Source organism: Motacilla alba, chromosome 17 (assembly GCF_015832195.1).
Source record: "Motacilla alba alba isolate MOTALB_02 chromosome 17, Motacilla_alba_V1.0_pri, whole genome shotgun sequence".
NCBI lineage: Eukaryota > Metazoa > Chordata > Aves > Passeriformes > Motacillidae > Motacilla > Motacilla alba.
Genome location: NC_052032.1, coordinates 3616570 through 3638972, shown reverse-complemented (window position 1 = coordinate 3638972; position 22403 = coordinate 3616570). Strand labels below are relative to the sequence as shown.

General features: G+C 51.8%; 1 protein-coding gene across 1 annotated transcript in view; it reads left to right on the top strand.

Moving 5' to 3' along the window:
- The window catches only part of ASTN2 (astrotactin 2), a 323686-nt gene that overhangs the window by 151812 nt on the left and 149471 nt on the right, over positions 1 to 22403 (top strand). Inside the window, exon 11 of the mRNA XM_038156713.1 lies at positions 20336 to 20486. Coding sequence (XP_038012641.1) covers positions 20336 to 20486 — 151 coding nt within the window. The remainder of the gene's footprint in view (positions 1 to 20335; positions 20487 to 22403) is intronic.

The following is a 22403-nucleotide window of genomic DNA, read 5'->3' as shown; positions in this document are numbered from 1 at the left end:
CATTCCTGCTGGCTCCTGAGGGAAGGGGGAGCTTTGGGGGCAGGGATGGCCCCCTGCTTACCTGAGCCAAGGACTCAGAATGTGTGTGTTGGGACACCTGGCTGCTTCTCTGCCCTACAGGAACTTCTCAAGGACTTGAGAGAGGAGCAGATCATTCCTACCTGATGTGACCACAGGCAAATCCAAGCCAACCCCTCCCACCCTCCTGCCTGGGTGCTGGGAGCTGGGTCCAAGGGGAAGGAGCTCTCCTGGGTTTGTGTTGATTTGCCTCAGTACCAGACCAGGGGAGTAAAATGACTTTTTTGGGAGGTAAAAGCCATGATTTTTGCCTGAACAGAGCTGATAAGTGATACTGATAGAGGAATAGCATTGGCAATGCTATTGACCTGAAGGGCTTTTCATGGCATCTCGCTGGGAGCTCAGAGAGGGTTACAGGATCCCTTCTTCCTGGTAAAATTGGGATATGCTGCATCACAGGCAATTCATTATAAATGGAAACCTCCTATTTTTACAGAATCATAAAATACCAGGTTGGAAGTGGACCCCGAGGAATTATTGAACTTGCTTTATATAAAGAGAAAAGGAGCTTTTAGTATGGAAAACTTCACTGCAGTAAAAATAGCACCTGGCTTGCTTAGAAAAGCACAAGTGGGCAGCAGATGGGCTTGGAAGCAGCAGGGGTGGCTGGGTGGGGGGACACCACCTGTAACTGGGGAGCAGCAATGCAAAGCTGCTGCTTTCCAGGGTGGGAAAGGAACCACAGAAAATCCTGCCTCGGAATGGGAGGGATGGGAGGCTGCTCCTGTGGAGGCTGGACACTGTCCTCCCTCTGTCCCTGTCCCTTGGTGTCATTCCAGCTGTGCAGCTGTGGGTGACAGGGCATGCAGAGAGTTGGGAGCCTTCCCACAGATACTCCAACACCTCTCCTCCACACACACCTTTCCTGAATCACCAGGTCAGGCAGAGCATTCCCAGAATAGCCCCAAACAATCTCATTTTTGGGGAGGGTGTGGGTTTTCCTGTGCACAGCCCAGCTGGAGGAGCTGCAGTGATGTCCCTGAGCTCTGGCCTCTGGCAGCAGCTGTGACAGCATGACCTCTGGCAGCAGGTCACCTGCAGAAATGGACTGTGAGTTTTGCAAGGTTCATCCAGCCTGTGCTGGCTTTGCCAGTGGGAGCAGGGCTGGGAGAGGTTTGGGCTGGGAAGGCTGGAGCAGCTCAGAGGGAGCTGAGCTGGTTTGCAGGGCCAGCTCGGTGTCTGCATTCAGCACCAGTCCTGCAGGTCAAGCACTCACACAGGCACTTCCTCAGAGCAAAGCCCCTGAAATAAAACCCAACAGCAAGGGCTGGGTGACCTGTTGAGGAAATCCAGGGCTCGGCTTGGACTTGGTGCTGCACAGTCCCAGCAAAGTCAGCCTCACAGTTCCCAGGTGGATGAGCTCAGGGGATGTGGCCACCGAAGGCAGGGGAGGCCACACCTGTGGGTGGGCTCTGCCACAGGGACAGCCTCCCCAGCCCAAGGGGAACAGGGTCTGTGCTGCTCACCCTTGCTTTGGATGCAGGAGCGGGACACCTGTGGCATCTTTCAATGGCCTTATATGCCAAGGAACTCAGGGAATTGTAGATCCCTGCCCACCTAGGGGGTGGAATTAATGGGACAGCCAGCACATTGGTCACAGACATGCATAGCTCTGGGGTGGGTGGCCTCACTCAGCCTCAGTTATCCTGTGGCAAATCTGTTTTTGGTGGGATTCCCTGTGGCTTGGCCGAGATGCTGTTAGCAGGGAGATGGCCTTGGCACTGAGGATGGCACTGGGCACTGCCCCACCCTGCTCTTGCTCTCTGAGCTGGGCAGTGGGAGCCCCGTGGGGAAAGGAATGAATGAAGTCTCTGACTTCAACGCAGACACACTTTGCTGCCAAACTCCTCCATTCTCCAGTGAGATCATTAGTGTGAAAATCAAACAGGATCAGGGCCCAAAGGGCTTGAGAAACGGTACAAAAAGCTCCCTGTCACATCTCCCAGCACAACTCAAAGGCTGTTTTTGTACAGTCTCTGGGCCACCTCGTGGTTTCATGTCGATCCTTATCCACATTCCTTTACTCATAACTTCCATGCACAGCTCTATCAAGTTATCTGCTAAAGTCCAGATAGATCAGGTACTTCCCTTTCCTTAAAAAAAGTAAAAAAAAAAGAAAAAAAAAAGTCTTAGAAAGATAAGGGGTGAATCTGATATTCTTCAAAATCAAGAGGTAGTCATGGAGGGAGGGGACAGGGACCAGCGTGTCTGGCAGGAAGTGTCACCTCTCTGTCACTTGTCCTACCTGGGTGTGCCTGTGGGTGGGATTGACCCCTGTGGGAATGTGCCAACCCCCCCGCTGGGTCCATGAGCTGCACAAGCTGCCATTGGCACACCCAAGAGCTTCCAGAGCTTCTACCAGCTTCGAGCCCTCCTGCCTGACCCCATCCCAAGGTCTCTGGTGTCCTCAGTGTCCCCTCCCAGTGCAGATCCCCCCGGAGTCCCCCAAGCAGGAGGAGTTCCTACCTTTCCTGGTGACAAAATCAATACCAATGGCTTCCATTAATATTCTGGGAATGGCAGAGAAGATTGACTGCCTCATTAGCAGGCATCGTGTGAAACTCTGACAATAATTAACAACTCAACGGTCTTATTTGCTGGCCTATCACAGAAGTATTCAATCAAAAATGTAATTTGCTCGACGCTCCCATTTACCATAAAAAGAATATTCCTTCAAAGTTTTAAATAGACTAATTAAGAGGGAAGAAATACAGGGGAAAAAATTATTAACAGTATAGTTTTAATGGGAAATTACTGGAGCGTATTAATAATGCAATAACCATTTTTAACAGCTGTCTGTCAGTTTGTGGGCCGGGGTAATTAAATTAGTCACCAAAGGGTCACTCAAATTAGGTGCCAGAGAGCTGCACCAGGGTTAACAAAGGCACGCCAGGAGAAGTGCTCTGGCCCAAGGAGAAGGGGAGATGCTGGTGTTGAAGTCAGGGATCCCCAAGGACCCTGCCGAGGTGGGAATCCCTGGGCACACGAGGCAGCAGCACCTGCTTGGCTCAGGTGTGCCAGGAGAGGGGAGGAGCGGGGCACAGCTTTGTGCTGGCAAAGGCTGGGAAATAACAAGGAGGAAGAGTCTTCTGTGAGCATGAGCATGGCCCGGGGTGGCCTCTGTGACGTCTGCTTCAGCCTGGTGCTGCTCAGGTTTTTAATCTCTTTTCCAGAGCCAGAAGGCAGCGATGCAGGGGATTTTTGGCAATTTCTTTCAAGGCTTTTATATTCTGCGGGTTTCAGGCTTGCGTTCCCCCTTCCTCCACCCCTTCTCCCCTTCTGAAATGAATTGCAGTTAATTTTGGATGTTGTTGAGCCTGGAAACACATCTTTCTTGCCGCCAGCCCATTAAAAATATATATTTACAGTTCCATAAAGCAAAGCCAGCTGCCAAGGTAACGTCCTGCTGGCTCCCTCGTGTTCCAGGCACAGAGTAAGGATTTGGAGAGGTTGGATTTGGATTTGCTTCTGTGAGTACAAGGAAGATTTTAAGCCCAACAGAGAGGTTTCGACCTGAGAAAATCATTCTGTCCTGCCTGGGGAGGTCTTGTAGGGAAGCAGGGTGCACAAGGGACCTGGGGTGCTTGGGTTCAGGGCCAGGGGATGCTGCTGCAATTCCCTTTCCTTCTCCCTTCCATCAGTCAGGATGTGGATGCCTCTGGGTCTAAGCAGGAGGGGGGTACACCTTCCAGCGTGATTTTTTAAAGATTTCATCCATTTTCTCGATTTTGTATTGAAGGAGGACCTTTTCCCTAGTATGACTGTGTGGAAAAACAATTGGCCACAAAGCAGTAATCAAACCCTAGAGGAAAACCTTCATCCATCAAGAGGTACCAAGCAAAGTGGTGGTTGGGGTGTTTGGAGGGCAGAGAGGTCTCTGACACCATGACCTACATCATGCAGAACAAGGACATAAATTTCCATATATTGGCTGTACATTTGGGCTCTTTTGGGCACCTTTCCTGCTCTTATTTTACATTTTCTCACTCTCAGGACCTGCAGGTGACAGAGGGGATGGCAAAGCCTGTGTGTTCCCCTGAGAGGTTTTGATTTTCATGAATCAACAGAAGGGTTTTTCCATAATTCTTCCTCACATCATACCCATTTGAAATTTAACTGTGCAGATGCCCTGATCTCTCTGAAGTGCTTGGGGCTCTCTCCTGCTCTTTTTCTATCATTAAGACATGTATAAAGCTAGAAGTTGCTCTAGGTGGGTGATATGGGCAGAAAATGTGCTCCACATGGCACATGGGAGTTAAATACTACCCAGTGGAAGGACCTCTGCTTCAGCTGTTGGCACCTCAGATCACTTCATGAGGAGCACGAGGAGCATCCCAGGTGAAGTGAAATAGTAAAACCCACCAAAACCCACCAAAATATCCCAACAACAGAAAGAAGCCCAAACCTGTGCCCACCCTTCCTGCAGCCTGGGTGGGCACTGGGGCAGAGGCAGGCCCTGCTCTGTCTCCACATGAGGGGGAATTACAAGCTGTATAGATTATTTTAATGGCCGTATTACTTCCAACTGTGCCTCCACCATCTGTTCTTCCCCGATTACAGATGCAGAAACCCAGCATGTTTCCCCATTCGGGCTGTAGAGGATGAAATAGAAGCCTTGTAAAAGGGTGTATATTCTCCCAACAATGCTGTTGGCACCTGAGAAGTTTTCCTGGTGCTTCTCAGCCCGATCCCTCTGCTCTGCACCCCGGCCCACTCCCCTGTCCGTGGTGGCAGAGGGAGCTGTTGATAAAAGGAAGAGGCTGTTTTGCTACAAGATTTGTCTAAGCTGTGTGGGGCAGCTGAATTATTAACGCTGACCAAGCGTCTCAAGTGCTACAAAACTCAACAAGAACCTCTTACCTCCGGCACAGCGATAAACAGGATTGAGGCACGGCGGGAGGGAGGGAATTAAGATAGGACATCAAAGACTGGATTCCATCAAGTAAATCATGCCATTGCTCCAGTAAAAGAGCCCCTAAATGTTTTATTAGGGATTTTCAACAACTACCAAAATTAAGATGGAAGGGATGAATTATTAAAAAATAGATTAACTAAAGCAGCTGCTGAATTAAACATGAAAGGTGCGTGTCGGGAGGAGCACAGCCACTGTGAGCTGCAGGCATCTCAGGCCTTCAGCCAGGCAGGCTGGAAGGGTCTGCAGAGGGTCAGTGGCAGTGCTGGGGGCATGGAGAGCCACAGGCTGCTCTGCCAGGTCAGGACTGCAGTGCCAGGGCATGGAGAGACTGGCTGCAGGGTCAGCAAAGCGGGATTCCAGGTGCTGCAGAGGCGTCAAAGGATGGGGTTCTACCTGGGGGGATGCAGGTTGAAGGTGTGCAAGGGGCAGCCTAGGAAATAATGCTGGTCCTCTGTTAAATAATGCAGGAAACCTAGGTGGAAAAAGGAGACTTGTCTGAAGTACTTGAACCAGGATCTGAACTTCCTCTTCCTGTGTGTAAATCTGGTTTTACCAACTCAAAACCACCTGTGGCTGGGCAGGGACTGAGAATGGGACTGGGGCAGGGACTGGGGATTGGCTCAGGGGTTGTGATGGGCACTGCACAGCTGCTCCTCCAGGTTTGATGCTTATGGCATTGGATTAGGGTAAACAAGGGTTTTTAGGGGCCAGAGAGCCCCAGGGTGAGGGGATGAGTGAGAAGGGCTCCTGTGGCCCCTCCCTGCAGTGCCCCTGGGAGGGGAGGACATGATTTGGGTGATGCCAGTATCTGGCAACAGCTGGAACAAGGGGTCTGTCCATGCCCCTGCATAATCAGGCCACATTGCCCCTGGTTTGCTTCTTGTGCTACACCTCTCCCACCCGTTAAAAACAGAGACAGTCTCCTAAACTCTTCCTAAAGCAGTGTGATCCCAGTTTGGTGTTTCTGTACAACCTGTCCTGACATTCCCCATGCCAGGATATATCAGCCTGGGCAGGTGAAGCACAGGAGAGAACAGGGGGTGCAGAGATGCTGCTGTCTGTGCTTTGTTTTGTTCCTGCCCCCAGGAGGGTGGGAGCATTGCGGGAGCATCATCTCCAAGCGCGAAGCACAAAACCTGGTGGAAATTTCTGCTTGTTCCCTCTCTCTTTCTCCTTCCCCAAGATGTTCAAAGCTCTTACTTGGAAGTCTACAGTCAAAGCCCTGTGAATGCCAGCAGTAGTGGAACTGCTGGGAGCAATTCCCAGTGTCTGCAGCAGCACTGCTTTAAGGGGCACTGATGGAGTGAGTGGAGGCTTCATTCATAATAATAAACCGCTATTTTGTGGTTTTACACCGCTTTTAATCTTCACAACTCAAAGGAACATTAATTAACTGTGTGGCACAGTGGGAGGCAGGTAGCTGCTGCTGTCCCTGTTTTACAGATGAGGAGGCTGGAGCACTGGCACATCCTGCAGCCTGCCCACAGTCAGACAGTGTTTCACCCTCTGGGTCTGCAGATGATCCCAAAATGCCAGCTCCTGCTCGGAGCTTTATTCTTGGGAATGCTCTCCTGTGGCAGAGCAGGCCCTCAGGAGTTCTGATGTCATTGGCATTTCTTTACACCCAGTTTGGTTTTGGATAGATGGAGGTGAATATTGCTGAAGTCAAATGAGAATCTTCTAATATGAATTAGTCCAAATGCCAAAAGCAAGTTCCTTGCCCTCAGGCCAGTGACCAGGCAGTGTTCCAGCTCTGCAGTGCTCCTTCCACTGGGAGAAAAACTTGGAGAAACATGTAAAGCTCAGTCTTTGCTATGATCTCTACTTTTCACTAATACATCTGGAGAAGCCTATTTGGATGTAATGGCAAAAATAGAACCACTGATTGTTTTCCTGCTCAGAAATCCCCAGGTTTGTCTCTCCAGTGAGCTCTGCCTCCAAAAACCTCTAGTTTGACTCTTTTTCCAAGAGTCACATTTGCAGAGGTTTGCTTCTGCTGCTGCCTATTGGCCAAAAAATCAATGTTTTGGCCCTTGTGTGTGTAGTCCAGGGGGAGTCTTGGCTTGCATTTTGGGCGAGGCTCTGGGTAATGCTCACCTCTCCTCGCAGGGCACGGGGCTGGCATGGCTCTCTCGCTGCTGTGAGGTGAGTCAGGCTGAGGGATCCCCCCTGATGACAGTGGGGTTCATCTGCCATGGGCACTGGGGAGGGGATCAGCCCTGCCTTGCTCCCTCCCCACTCTGAGACCCCTCCTGGTGCTCACACTGCCCTCTGTACCTGCAGGCTGCCCTGGACTATGAGGGATGCTCCTGGCATCCACCAGGTCTCCATCCATTGCTCTCCGGTGGTTTGCGGGGTTGGTGGTGGGACCATGGAAGGCCGTGTGTCTGTGTGGCTGTTTCTAATGTCTTCCAAAGGAAGCAAATGACATTTGGGGCATCCTCCTCAGCCCCTTGAGGCAGACCTTGGATTAGCATGGAGGCTTTTCCATTTAGTCTCCTTAATTAAAACAGACACTGAAGTAAAGGCGGTGAGTGAAGTACGATGTGCAGGAGAAGGAGGGTGGTCCTGCAGTGTGCAAACATGCTCTTGTCTTTCTTTTTTAGCCTTTTTTTAATCTGCTGTCATCAATCTCCTGTTGCTAAATGTGCAGCTGGAGAGAGGGCTCCTAGGCAAAGTTCCTGCTGATGGATTCTGACAGATCTAATCAGGCAGGGATGGTGACGACCACGTCCTCCACCGCTGTGAATTGTGGTTCAAACCTAATATCCTTCACCATGACACGCTGTGGCGACTGAAAGGAACCTGATGGCTGAGATCTGGTTGGCCTGAGGGGAGGAATGTCCCCATCACATGCACACCTGCCTGTAGCTCTCAGCATTGCCTGTGGGACTGGCTCCCTGATGCATTCCTTGCAATCTCTGCCATCATGCAGCTCTACTGCAGGCCTTCAATGTCTCTCCCGAGGGGTGCTTTACCTGTCTGATGCTGTGGGTGATCTCAAGGCCTTACTCTTCCATCTCCCTGGCATCTATTACCCGCAGTTCCAGGGCTGTAGGCTGGGGCTGGTTTGGTGGTGCTCAGGAGTAGCTTAGGGCACCTCTAGTTCTGTACCTAAGCTAATCCCCAAGGCTGCCTTCTCTAACCATTGGAGATGTGCTCTGTGGGGCTCAGGGCATGGAGCAGCTCTTTCTCACTGCCTCAGGGCAGGGGGATCACCCACAAATGAGCCACTTTCTCTCTGTGAGTTTGCAGGAGCCCAAAGCAGCCAGTCCTGTGTGTATCCGTGGGTGAGCTGAATCCCATGCTTGGCCTCTCAGGTCTGGGGTGGGGTTGCTCCAGGAGCAGCAGCAATCAGGTCTCAGCCCTGCACAGGCTGTGCACCCGTTCTGGACAAAGGCACCAGCAGATGCTCAGTTGCAGGAGTGCAATCCCCTGTCATCTCATCTCAGGATTTGGGTCTGGGATCATAATTTTAAACGCATCAGAGCCAGTCCCATGGCACAGTTCCAAGCCTGGGCAGAGCCAGCACAATTCCTGCCTGCCAGTGCTGAGCTCCCAGGTGAAACACCCTGACATGGGATACAACCATGCCCTGCTTCAGCCTCTCTGCCTTTAACCCTCTCTCCTCCTCAGGCAAATGATGATGTTCCCTGTTCCACGTCCAACTCCCCACTCAATTTATCTTGTTTATTGACCCAAGCAGAAAGTCAATGTTTTCTTCATCTGCCATTTGCTTCAATGGCAGCCAATTTGGTTCACCCAAAAAAACAAAAAACAACCCTGGATGCAACAGAGTTTAGCATCAGATTTTTCTCCCCTTTTTTTTTTTTTTCCTTCCTTTTTTTAGATGCTGATTATTCTTTTTTTTTTTCCTGAACACACCTGGCCCTGGACACAGCTTGGCAGCCTTTGCTGTATGATATGGCTGCAGGCAAGGCTAAAAATGTGCAGCAATTACCCCACGAGCTGCAGAGCCAGGAGGGAGCCTGTGGGTCAGCTCATTACAGGCAGGGGATGCTGCAGCCAGGGCTGCCCGTGCCCTCCTGTGGGAGCTGTTTGTTTAGGAAACTCTGGCCTCTGGGGCTTTCATGTGCATTTAGAGCTCTGTCTCTTCCTCAGAAGTCCAAAGGTGATGCTTTGCAGCCATTGCCTGGATCAGAGCTTCCCAGGCTGTGGGCTCCTGGTTTGTGCTGGGGCTGGCGTGTGGGATGTGTCCCTGATGGGAAATTCGTGGCACTGCAGATCAGGAAAGGCTCCCTGGAGAGAATTGAAGGGGTGACTTAGGACTCTTGGGGGGAGAAAATTGGTTCTGGGGGAAGGTCTGAGGTAATTTGGGGAGGTTGGGCAGAGAAAATCTTGTGATAAAACCCGAGGTCATTTTTAATGGCCAGAATGAACTTTTTTTGGAGTAAAATCTAAGGTAATCTGCAAGGGACTGAATGAATATTTTGGAAAGAAAATCTGAGGTAATCTGTAAGGACCACAATGAACACTGGGGGAGAGATGTCTCCCCAGGTGATGCTGCAGAGATGTGAGGGTCACTGAGGGAATATGAGTGTCACTGAGGGGACATTTATCCCTGGGCTAGTGGCAGGTGTCCCATGTATCACTGCAGGAATAACAGGTTCACTGAAGGGATGGCCAATTCCCCGAGAATTGAAGCCCTTCTAATGTCTTTTAAAGGAAGCAAGTGACATTTGGGGCATCCTCCTCAGCTCCTTGATGCAGACCTTGGATTAGCATGGAGGCTTTTCCATTTAGTCTCCTTAATTAAGACAGACACTGAAATAAAGGTGGGGAGTGGAGTGTGATGTGCAGGAGAAGGAGGCTGGTCCTGCCCTGAGTGCAGGCTAAACACAGCCTCTGCCCCAAGAGTTTGCAAGGGTGATCAGTGTGTGGCTGCTTTGAGCTCTGCCCAGGCAGTGTCCCCAGCCAGAGTGGCACAGCTTTGCAGGGCAGGGGGAAGAGGAACCCTCCCGGCAGTGTGGGTGCAGTTTTAGGCCAATAACCAAAGTGATTTTATGAGATGTGCCTACTGCACAGGGTGGTCCAGCCCTTCCCCAGCCACCAATGCAGATCACCTGCCCTGAGCCAGCCGTGATGTCTCCCTGATCCTGGGCTGAGCTTGCCCAGGGATCCAAACCAGCACAAACCTCTCTTTTTCTCCAGGGTTTGTTCTGAGGTGCCAGCCTCTCCAGGGAGGGGTGGGATGGGTGCCTACTACAAGCAGCAGCAGATCAGGTTGTTCCTCACCTCTGGAGACCCAACCCATGGAGGCAGTGTCCTCAGAAGGGCTCATTGGCCAGTGGCTTCCAGAACAGAGTGCTGTCCTTGTGACAAAGCCACCTGTGCTCCGTGGAGCTGCTTCTGGATGCTGGGCACCTTGGAACACACAGTCTGCTTCAGGTGCCTCGATAAGAGCCAAGCCCTTTTGAAAAACCTGCCCAGACAGATGGAAAACCCAATGCAAATCTCTCCCCAGGTATAAAATTAATTGGATTCTAACTTCAAAGAGTACTTCTGGAAATGAGCTGTAAATAATCTGGTTGTGCCTCAGTTCCTCTGTCTGTGGACATTCATCTGGCTTTTTTTGAGCCAGTGAGTGTTGCTGATGGAAGGTGCTATATATAGCAGCAAAGCTATGCATATATGGATGCATATGCATAAATGTATCCCTAGTAACTGACCCAGGTGTGTGATGTTTTCTGTAATACAGCTGACAGGTTTGTTTCCCCAAAAAAGCTTCATTTTTTCTTCCTGTGGGCTCTCACCCCTTTCATTTTGCAGCTGTGTGAAGTTCTCTGACGTGGGCTGCTTGCTCGCCCTCTGCCATGGCTGGCAGCCACAAAAGTTGGCATCTGGTGACCCCTGGGATGCAGAGGGGCTGCTGAAGGTCACCAGGTGTGGGGGTCTCAGCAGGGCTCACTGGATGGAGCTTTGTGGCAGAGCTTGGTGCTGCTGCTGAGCTGTGGTGCTCAGAGCTGGCTCCTGCAGGGCTGTCCTGCCTGCAGCCAGCATTCCCCAGGGATCTGCATTCCCAGCAGCCATTCCTGCCTCTGTGGGGATGGCTGCTCCCTGGCACCCAGTTTGTGAGGAGCTTGGAGCTGGCTGTTCCCAGCAGGTCGATAGGAACATCTGTGAAAAATCAGGACATGGATATCTGATCCAGCAGCCCTGGCTGTTTCCTGCTTATCCAATCTAATTCTAGCAGCGTTCCTGAAGTGCTTATCAGCACCACATCTTGACACTTTATCTGTGTATTGGAAACCCCCCCAGTGGCTGGGCAATGAGAGGGGCTGAGTCTGGGCTGTGGCCCCTCTCTCTCCCAGTTTCCTGCAAAATCCAACTTTTCCTCGTGGCCCTCATGAATTTCTCCAGAATCAGATCCACAAGAGCCCACTAGGACAAAAAGCTTGTCCAAAATACCCCAGAAAGGTGTCAAAGGGAAGGAGAACCCCAGTGAGTCGTTCATGCCTAAGCAGAGGCAGACTTGGCAATGCCAGCTGAGTGCCAAGCTGGCATTTTCCAGCTTGCCTCTGCAAAATGCTTGGGATGACCAAAGCCCCACACTGGATCTGTCCCATGGGGCAGTGTAGGACATCTCTGCCTCTGTGGGGGGCCATGGGGCCCAGGAGCAGGGCATGGATGCTGTACATGGGCTGGAGTCCTTCCACCTCCTCTCTTGTCTTTCAGGCCCCACCAGCAAGCAAATTCCCAATTTCTCAGCCAGGGAAGCAGGGTGGAGAGATGGAAACTGGCACAGCCAAGTTCCTGTTTGGGCTAGAATATATATCTGGTTTAAATGGGAAAATCCTTTAGCTCATGCCTTGGGAATGCTGAACGAGCTGGGACATGAAATCTTGGTTTGCTGATGGCTTGGAAGGGCAAAGCCTGGGGAAGGGAGGCTGGATGCTGCTGTTCTCTCCAGCGTGTGACCTCCCGTGCTGGGAGTGGACACAGGGGAGGTGGTGAGGAGATGCCCAGAGCTCCTCACAGCCCTGAGTACAATGGCAATTTTGCCTTTAGTGACATGTTTTGCCATGTCACGTGGAATCCATGTGAATCTGTGCTGTATTTGAACCTGCCTAGGCAGGGCTGCAATCACTGCCTGCTGCTGGAGTGCCCTGACCCATCTCATGATGTTTTCAGCCTGTAATAATTTAGGGTGAGAAATCTCAGGCCTTCTGTCTCCCTTTTGCTTGATTGCTTGTTTTTTTCTGAGATTTCTGTTTCTCCCCCCCCAGGCAACACAGTTGCAGAGGATTGAGGCAGGCATTTTGTGGAGGGTCTTTCTTTTAGAGGCAAGGAATTGCCTTAATTTGTCCAGCTCAGAAGTGCTTTTTGAAAAAACTTGCTTTTTGAATTGCTGCACACAGTGTGAAGCCTTGTTTGGTTTTAGCCATGAAAGCCAGCAGCAATTGTCCATCCCTGAGCACAGAGACAGCAGCTGGCCAAAGCCACCCAGTTTGGGGCTGGTGGGGGAGCTGGGAGAGGGGGGAGACGAATGGGACATGCTGACAAGCAGTGAGAGGGCAGGGAGCAGTCAGGGAGGAGCCTGCCGGGTGATTTTGCCCCAGGGAGAGCTCTGCCCACCAAAGGTGGAGTGATGCTGCATCCTGCTGCTGCTGCTGCTGGAAAATGTCCTCTTTGTCCAGGCTGAACACCCTCCTCCCTGCCCGGAGTAAAACCCCCGACAGCTCATCTTCAGCAAATGTTACCAAGTTTGCAGAACTCCAGAGCTGCAAGTGCCAGGGTCAGTTTGCTGTGCAGCCTTCAGGCAGCCCCTCTGTGCATATGCATTATGGAATCATCTTTAATGGCATGATCATATCCTAGTTTTTCACCTTTGCCTCACTCAGCACAGCTGATGAACCTGCTCTGGGAATGATCTGCATTAATGTGAAGTTGTAAAAACTTCAGCTGAAGTCAATGAGATCTGTACTTTGAGCAGGGAAAGTGTCATTTAATGCTAAGCACTCTGAAAAATCACATCTAAATGTCTCAGATTTGGTGCACGTAACAGAGTGGATGTTTTTTACATCACTGTGCCTGTGCCTTGGCTCCCTGTCTGTAAAATGGGAATGATAACAGGGAGATTGGGAACTTAATCACTTTATTTGTTGTGAAATACTGCTGCTTCTTGGTGTTGAGTAAAGCATAAGCAAGCCACGAGGAGCTAAGTAATTGTGCATGCAGAACAGTGCCTGGATAGAGTACAATAAAGTAGGAGCTATGTGTCCTCCAAGGAAAAGAAAACAAGATACTGAGAGGCTGCAGAGGAAGTCATTTGCAGGGGGCTGGGAAGCTGTGGGTGTTCGTAGGTACCCAGGGGTGGGTTTTGGGATGCCTAAACAGCTCTGGACTGTTTCAGGCATCCCAGGGCTCATGGCTGCAGCCTGGCACCATCACCTTTGGCATTTGGGGAGAGACAGGTCCTTAGGATAACCCTCCTGAACGTGATCTTGGAGTCAACACCCTCATCAAAGGCAAAATTACTGGAGACTGCGTTAAGGTTGTCCTGGCATCGCCAGTAATTTCATGCATTGCACTTTTTCTGTGTGCCCAGGCCAGTGTGATGGCTCTGTTCCTGGCATGCCTGATGGACCTCGGGCACCTGGCACTGCCCGTCTTATCTGCTCAGGTGGTCTGGGGGAACACAGTGCTTGGCAGTGCTGGGTTTCCTCCTGGCTGGTGTCCCCTGGGGCTTGTTTTGGGATTTCTGTCCCACTGAGAGCACCCGCAGTGCTCCAAGCTCCTCTCCCATCCCATCCCATCCCATCCCATCCCATCCCATCCCATCCCATCCCATCCATCCCATCCCATCCCATCCCATCCCATCCCATCCCATCCCATCCCATCCCTCCCCACATTTTGCTGCCGAGGTTGCTGGCGCACAGGAGCATCCAGCACACTGGAAATGCCTCCTGCTGAATTTGGGATGCATTACAGACTGCAGCAGGTACCAGCACATGCAGTTCCCAGCACACTCCCTGACCGTGCTTTGCCATCCCTCTTAGGGCTCATGTGCCTTTTCTTAACCCTCCCAGCACTGACGTTGCCTGGGAGACTGAGCCAGCACCTCCTGCATTTCCTTTGGCTCGTGCAGGGTTGAAACTGCAGCCACAACCTTCCCTGAAGCAAGAAAAATACTCAGAATTAAAACTGTCTAGTTTAATTCCTCTCTGATACCCTGGTCCTTCATATGGCAGAGCTGTGCTGGCTCTGAGGGGCTGCAGAGAGGTGCAGGGTCCTTGTGAACCCCAGCATCCCTTGGGATGTGCTTTCCCAGCTCACTTTTGTCCCAGTGTGTTTGTTTTTGCTTTGCTTTGCTGTAATTAAATTCCTGGCCCTTTGCTTGCAGGAGTGAGCTTCAAAATGCTCCGGTGCAGGGGTGGTTTTATTGAATCTCCAGCAAATTATTGATGCTTGGTGGGGAATTTTTCACACTTTCAACCTCAAGGTTTTTTGGGAGAGCGTTTCTGAAAGTGTTTATTATAGTATTGCCACAAGAAGCGAGACTACCCAGAAAATTTATAGCAAGCAGCTCATCAGCTGTGGAATGTCAGCACAGCACCGTTGAAATGCCTTCTCCAGTGTCACTCAAGTGAGGATGATTTCTCCCAGCTGAGGACCTGCATAGTGGTTTTGCTTCAAAACTTCCAGCACTGTTACAGTGGCTGGTAAGTGGTTGTCGGTGTACTGGGCAGAAAATCACTTTTTTCCTACATGAAAGAATAAATCTGATGCAGGCACAGCTCTGGGACACCTGGTTAAAGGCAGGAGCTGCAGCGTGCCAAAGTTTCAGGCTGTGAAGTCAGAAGCTGCCACCACCTCATGAGCTCCTTCAATGCTGGGGATGGACATCAACTTTTCCAGAGCATTCCAGCTTGGTCAGTGAATGGACTTGCTTGGCTCATGGCTCAGTGCTGTAGGAGATGGTGCTGCATTCCCCACAGATATGGATATCAGGAAGAAATCCTTCCCTGGGAGGGTGGGCAGGCCCTGGCACAGGGTGCCCAGAGCAGCTGGGGCTGCCCCTGGATCCCTGGCAGTGCCCAAGGCCCGGCTGGACAGGGCTTGGAGCAGCCTGGGATATAATGGAAGGTGTCTCTGCCATGGCAGGGGTGGAATGAGGTGAGCTTTAAGGTCCCTTCCAACCCAAACCATTCTGTGATCCATGCTTAATTGTTGTAGGGCTGCAGGAAAGGGCTGTAGAGAGAATGGTCTCTTGCTGCAGGCAGAATAAAAATTGAAAGGGTTGAAATCCCAGAAAAAATACATATTCTGCTGCATTTAAATTGGAGACTATTTTTCTCAGGTGATCATTTATTGCATGTTCATTATAATTTGGGTGTTTAACTGCATGGCTCTCAGTACAGAACAGCTGAGCCTGTAGTGCAGCAGGCCCAGCTGGAATTGTAGTGTGAGCGTGGGAAGTGCTAAAAGTACTAAAAATAACTTGGAAAGCATCTTCAGTTGGCCATCCAGCAGCGGTGAGCCCTTTCCATCCTCTTCTCTTGTTGCCTGTCTAAAATGTGAAGAAAATCATCACCCCCAGTGTACAGAAGCTGGAAGCAAAAATGAATGTTTGTGACACACAGGGGGTCCTGGGAGGGGACTCCCCTGGGGAAGGGGTGGCCCTGCCTCTGCTGAGGGCAGGAATGCCATGTGCTGAGTGTGGTGCTGGGGCTGCAGGTGATGGCACCGAGGGGCCCCGAAGGCTCCACTTGCAGCCAAGGTCCCAGTCCCATGTGCTGATCAATTCTTTGCTTCTGAATCTAGCTTTGCAGCTGCAGCTTGGGGTTTTATTGGTTATATATAATTATAAAAAAAAAAAAGTGATTATGAGTTTTGCAGTACACCCTCAGCTGGGATCCATGTGTTGCTCCCCCTTCGTGCCCATTTCTGTGGTGAATTTTCCAGGCCATCGTGGGAGAGCTGCTCAGAATTGCTCAGGCAAGCAGCTGCTGGGCTGAAAAATGCAGAATCTGGGTGAAAATTGCTCTGTCCTGGTTTGCAAGTGCAGCAGCCCTGAAGTTCCCTGCTCAATAGAAGTGGGAAACAGCACAAGGTGCTGGGCATGAGCCCTCCTGGCTGGGCTGTGCTGGGCAGTTCTGGGTGGAGCTGCAGGTGACACAGCATCCCACCCTGTGCTGCCAGTGGGCCCTGTCTCTAGAAACTCCTGAACCTCGAGTTCCCACCCTGATCCCTCTCCAAACCCAGCTCAGGGAGCAGATGGCACTGGCTTACTCTCCAGCTCACATTCTTTTCTTTATTTTTCTCATCGATGGTGAACTTTGTAAGGCACTGAAGTCTTTAACCATTAGCAGGCAATAAAAAGGGGCAGCAGAGTTGGATAACACCCAGTAATCCCCTTCAGGATGAGCTGGAGAGAAGAGCCACTGCAAAGCTCTGGAGCTTATTCTGGGATGAGTGCTTTGGAGGCTTTGAGAATTGCTTGGTGTTGGTATTTCATGAATAAATAACCCCCAGCGGTATTTGTCAGTGAATCTGCTTCATTAAGGAGACCTGGAACAAAGGGAGAGAGTGGAATAAAAGCGGTTTTGAGGGAATCCAGGCAGGTGGTGGGAGGTGGAGCGGGGCTGTGTGAGGATCAGTGCCATGGTCTGCACCATGGGAGCAGAATCAGGAGGAGAGCCCTGCTGTGCTGCACCACGCTGGACATTTGTGCCGTGAGATGTTGATAAAAAAATGGGTTTTACTGGTGCTGGGTGTGTATTCAGAAGGTCCTGGCAGGGAGGGGAGTGTGTTTCTTTTGTAACTGTATTATTTGGGTGTCTGCACATGTCTTTGGAAGAGCTGGAGAGTTAAAGTGTGTGTGTGTGTGTGTGTGTGTGTGTGTGTTCATAGATGTTCATGGGCTTGTGGAGAGGATCTGGCAGCAGAAATTAGGTTGCTCTCTCCAAAATGCCCCTTTTGACAAGACCTGGCTTTGAGTCACTGATGGATTGCCCCATCCTCCCTGTGCCCCAGGTGCTGAGCCCTGCCTGCTCCCTGGGGCTTTGTCACCTGGGTCCAGCCAGGGCCACCAGCAGCTTCCCTGGCTCTTTGATGTACTCAGGACATGGAGCCTGTCCTTCTCCATCCCGCCCTGTCAGAACAGATCCAGGGCTTACTCACTGAAATCCAGCAGCAGGAAGAGATGGAGAACCAGAGCTGTTCTTTTGCAGGCAGCTTGTTACTGCAGGGCAAGTGATTCATCCATCAGAGCTGGTCTAATCTGGCACCCGGGTGATGGTGGGGCTGGCTGTCCCCACTGGGCTCCCTGCAGTGGTGGCCAGCTGCTGCCATCGCTCCCCAAGTGTCCCCTGCCTTGTTGGCACTGCTTTCTCTCCGGGGCTGGCTCTGGAATGGGAGGGCAGGAGCCCCATACAGTGGCCAGGGAAGGACAGGCGGGGCTCCCTGGCAGAGCTGTGTGGGTGGAAAGTGATCTGCTCCACGCCACGTGTCGCTGCAGAAGGCAGGTAATTAATGACTGCTCTTCACTCCCACAATTAACAGGAGCTGCTGAGGCTGGCAGTGCCAGGGGCTGGGCAGCCCCTGCCTGCACTGAGCTGGGCTCCTCCAGCCCCTCCAGAGGCAGATGAAAGTGAAGTTTGCTCCCAGCTTGCTCTGAGCATCCCATCAGGCTCTCATGAGCTGCCATCCCTGTCAGGGCTCTGTGTCGGAGCGAAGCTCCCCTAATGGAAGAGCCAGGCAGAACTGATCCTGCAGAGCATCTGCCCTCACCCTGCTCCTCTCACAGGTGGCACCTGAACACCTCCCAGCGAGGTTAATATTTTAATATGCTTAATGGCTCATTCCAGCTCGCCAGCCCTTCCTGGGCTTTGGCAGGGGTCATCTATTATGCCAGGCTTTGGAGAGTGAGTTTCCCATTCCCATGCTCAGCCCTCCCGAGGGCAGGAGGTTGGTTTGTGCTTCCAAGTTTTAATTAAAGCATGACAAGCTGCCCTTGCCAGCCCCGGCCCGGTGTCACGTGGGATGAGCCAATGTCTCCTGACAGAATTCTGTCTCTCTGGAGCAATCCTGTGCAAGGACCCAGCCCCAGAATCTCCTTTCCACCACCCAAAGCAGCTGTAGCTCCTCACCTTCTCCTTCCAGGCATGTGGGTTTTTTGGTGGCTCAGTGGAAAAGCCAGGAGGGAGGATGGGAGCATGGTTCTCCTTGCTGTCCACCCACGATAAGAAACCCCCTGGGAGGACCAGATGGGGCTGAGCTTTTGGGGTGGGTGGTGGAGGAGCTGTCACGGTTTGTTGGTTTTGGCTTTTCTAAAATAATTCTCCCTACATTAATAAACAGTGGGTTTAGTTAGTAAATAATATCCCCTTCCTCCCCCCCATCTCTCCAGCAGAAATATGTGCCCTGATCTAATATATCCTGCCTTTCTCACTCCCTCATTTCAGAGGAGCTGCAGATCCTGGAGGGAACAGAGTGCCAATAGAAAACGGCCTCTGAAGATATTTGAAACATGACCAGGAAAGGACAGAGGGAGATTCGTCTCCAAATATGCTGGAAAATCTAGGAGGTGGGCCAAGAAAGGGAGACTATCAGGAGCTGGATTGCTACGAGTGAAAAGTTAATTGGGAAGCATTAATTGGGTGAGAGCTGGCAGCACAGAGATGAATTTGCTATGTGGGACACCACAGTGAACACAGAGCTGCCCCAGTGCTGAGATAACTCATCCACCCCAGCCCGTGGGGATGTGCCAATTTACTATTTCTCACTGCTTTTAATGGTGTCTTCCTTATTGACAGTCCCAACTTTTGGAATCCTGTGATTGCTTTGAAATCCCGAATCTAAAAAAAGCATGATGTCAATACAGCATAGGGCTTTATTTGGGTTTGGTCTCTGAGGAGTTTCTAGCCCTTGAGTTTGCAAGGAAAAGCTTGGTTAAACCCTAAAGCAAATTTAGGGGAGGAAAATATTAAAAAAAAACCAAAACAAAACAGCGCAGCAATTGATTTATTTTTAAAATCTCATCGTTTTGGTGCCAGTTGCATTTTATTCTGTTTTAATGCCTGACTCATGATTTCTTGAGCGCTCGGTGTTGGCAGGGCTGTGTGCGTGAGCGTGACGGCGTGTGAGCTCAGGGGCCCTCTGCTGATAGAGAGTGCAGGGCTGCTTCCAGGCAGCACTGCCGTGGCCCTCCGGGGCTGATGAATATTCCTCTACTGCCGTTTCATTGCCAAGCAGATCGTTTTCACGTTAAACCCCCCAGAAGAGGGACAGCAGAGCTGGGCATTGGGTCATTGTGCTGATGGCCGAGCAGGAGAGAGGCTCAAGGAGAATAAACCAAGCTGTGACTCCCAGCATTGCCTCAGGGGTATTGAGGTCAGAGGGGTCAGGGTTAATTTGCAGCCTCCTGTGGGTAAAGATCTAATAAACAGCCTGTGGAGGTCAAGTCTGTCACTATCAGTGACTTGTTCTGTGACCTTCCTCTCTCTCTGATCACTTTGTCTCTCTCCTGTCAGGTGATGGGTTCTGTTGACCAGGATGCACTGTGGGTATTGGTTAACATATAAACTGTGCTTTGAAGATGAAAAATGTCTTGGAGATGCTTAAAGCTCTTGACAAGCATGTGTGCTCCTTTTGCAGGAATCCAGCAGAAGGCAGAGTGCCTGAATGCTTTGTCACAGGCAAAATCTGCTGCGTGTGCAGCTCCGAGAGGCAGGGCTGGGAGCTTCCCAAGGCTTCACATGGCCTGGGAATTATTCCTGGGTGCTCGTGCTTCTTGCTTGAGGGGTGTCACAGCACAGCAGTGCCTGGGGCTTTGCCCATCGTGGGCTGGAGCAGAGCAGCAGAGCTGTGCCTGCACCCATCCCTGCATTATCTGCTCCACATCCACATCCCAGCAAGCAGGAAGCCAAGTTCCATGTGTCTTTCCAGCTTTGGCAGTGTCCCTGAGCTGGATGTAGGTGATGGTGATGGACAGGGTGTGGATGTTAAGGGAGGCTTGGTCCAGCTGTGAAACATTCAGGATGAGTTTTATGGCTCTGGGTTGCTGTTGTCTAGTGTAGGGTTGGATTCACACCCAGCTCCAGGCTACTGATAAAGCATCTCCAAGCTACTAATTTGCATAAAACTGGTGGATAGTGTCTTTGAAACCCCATGACTGGTTGATTCTGTGAAGGATGCCAGAGTAAGGCAGCAAATTTATTGTACAGCATAATGACAAACCCCTCATTTCCTTGGGAAGTTTCCTTTGGCTTGGAATCGCTAAGCAGGGATTTTGCCAGAGCAGTTCTCCGTGGATTGCCCTGCCCGTGCCCGTGCCCTGCCAGCTCCCTGCCAGCCCTAACGGTGCCTTTTCTCTCCAAGGGAAGAAGCGATGCTGTCCACCTACTTCGAAACCATCAATGACTTGCTCTCCTCCTTCGGGCCCGTCCGCGACTGCTCCCGCAACAACGGCGGCTGCACCCGCAACTTCAAGTGCGTGTCGGACCGCAAGGTGGACTCCACGGGCTGCGTGGTACGTGCTGGGGCTGTGGGGTGCGTGCTGGGGCTGTGGGATAGGTGCTGGGGCTGTGGGATAGGTGCTGGGGCTGTGGGGTACGTGCTGGGGCTGTGGGACAGGTGCTGGGGCTGTGGGGTACGTGCTGGGGCTGTGGGACAGGTGCTGGGGCTGTGGGGTATGTGCTGGAGCTCTGGGGTAGGTGCTGGGGCTGTGTTGTAGGTGCTGGGGCTCTGGGGTACGTGCTGGGGCTGTGTTGTAGGTGCTGGGGCTGTGGGACAGGTGCTGGGGCTGTGTTGTAGGTGCTGGGGCTGTGTTGTAGGTGCTGGGGCTGTGTTGTAGGTGCTGGGGCTGTGTTGTAGGTGCTGGGGCTCTGGGGTAGGTGCTGGGGCTGTGTTGTAGGTGCTGGGGCTCTGGGGTAGGTGCTGGGGCTGTGGGGTACATGCTGGGGCTCTGGGGTAGGTGCTGGGGCTGTGTTGTAGGTGCTGGGATTGTGGGGTACATGCTGGGGCTCTGGGGTACGTGCTGGGGCTGTGTTGTAGGTGCTGGGGCTGTGGGGTACATGCTGGGGCTCTGGGGTACATGCTGGGGCTCTGGGGTCCTCAGAGCTGTCCTCTAGTTTAGGGACAAGCCGGAGGGAGATGTGACCTGCTCTTGCTTCCCATGGCTGAGGGGATGTGGACTTCCCCCAGTCCTGGGGTCTTCATGGCAAGTCACAAATGCCTGTAGGACTCCAGGGAAGCAGCCCATGTGCTCAGATGAGCAAATGAAAAAAAAAAAAAAATTGTTTGAGGTTGGTGTTTATTTTCCTGCTTGTCATGAAGCCAGGGTGGAAAGCTGCCTTGTTTTTTCTCCTGCTTTGTGCTTCCCAGTGAAAAGAAAGATGAAGCATCCCCCCAGCCTGTCCACCTCTGGGCTCTGACACCCTCAGAGTCTTGATTTGTTTCTGAACATGCTGATGTGTTACCAAACAATCCACTGAGTCCCAAGTCCAGAAGATCTTCTAGACCTTCTAGACCCCAGACCCCAGTTTTGGGCAGAGGCTCTGAATCATAGAATCCTAGAAGGGTTTGAGTTGGAAAGGATCTTAAAGGTCATCTTGTGCTAACCCCTTGCCATGGGCAGGGACACCTTCCACTGACCAGGTTACCGGAGCCTGGCTGTGAACAGTTCCAGGGAGAAATTCCCAGGCACCAATGCCCACAGGGGTTTTGCTGCTTCCAGCTGGGAGCAGCAGAGCTCAGCACCTCACGCAGCTCTAACCCATCTCACCCTGACATCCAAGTCATCCCTTCCCTGCCTGAGGAGCCTGTGTGAATCCAGGATGAGGGGCAGAGACACAGGACAGAGCCTTGGGAAGGGAGGCAAACCTGGAGCTTCCTTTTGTGTCTGCTGTTGAAGGCCCTGCCTGCCAGGAAGCCGTGGTGACCCCCGAGGGGTTCCAGAGCTGTCACCCCCCTCCACCAGCCCCTCCACCACACATTCACTGCTCCAAAACCCCTGGAACCCCTCACCTCACTGCAGGCAGGCCCCCTCCCCACATCCCTCCCGTCTCAGCAGAGACAGGAGGTAAGTGTCTCTTTATTTATTGAAGATGTTTGTACACGGCAGCTGGGAAAGGTCAGGCTGGAGCCGTGCTGTCCCGGGGGGGAGGCGTTTTCATTATCCCCTTCTCAGGTTGCTTGTTAAGGCCATTTAGCATGACAGTCTGATGTGTCACCAGCAACCTGGTGCCATCTCCCCCTTGCTGCTCCTCTCCCCTTCCTCCTTTCTTTTCCCATTGCCATTGTTTTTCTTTGCCCCCTTTTCCAGGGAACTGCTGCCTTTCTAGTCTTTTGGGGTGTTTTCCCCCTTTTTTGGGGTGTTATTTTGCTCTGAATGCCAGCATCCTTGCCCACTGTCAGAAGCAGTCAGGTCACTGATCACCTCATGCCT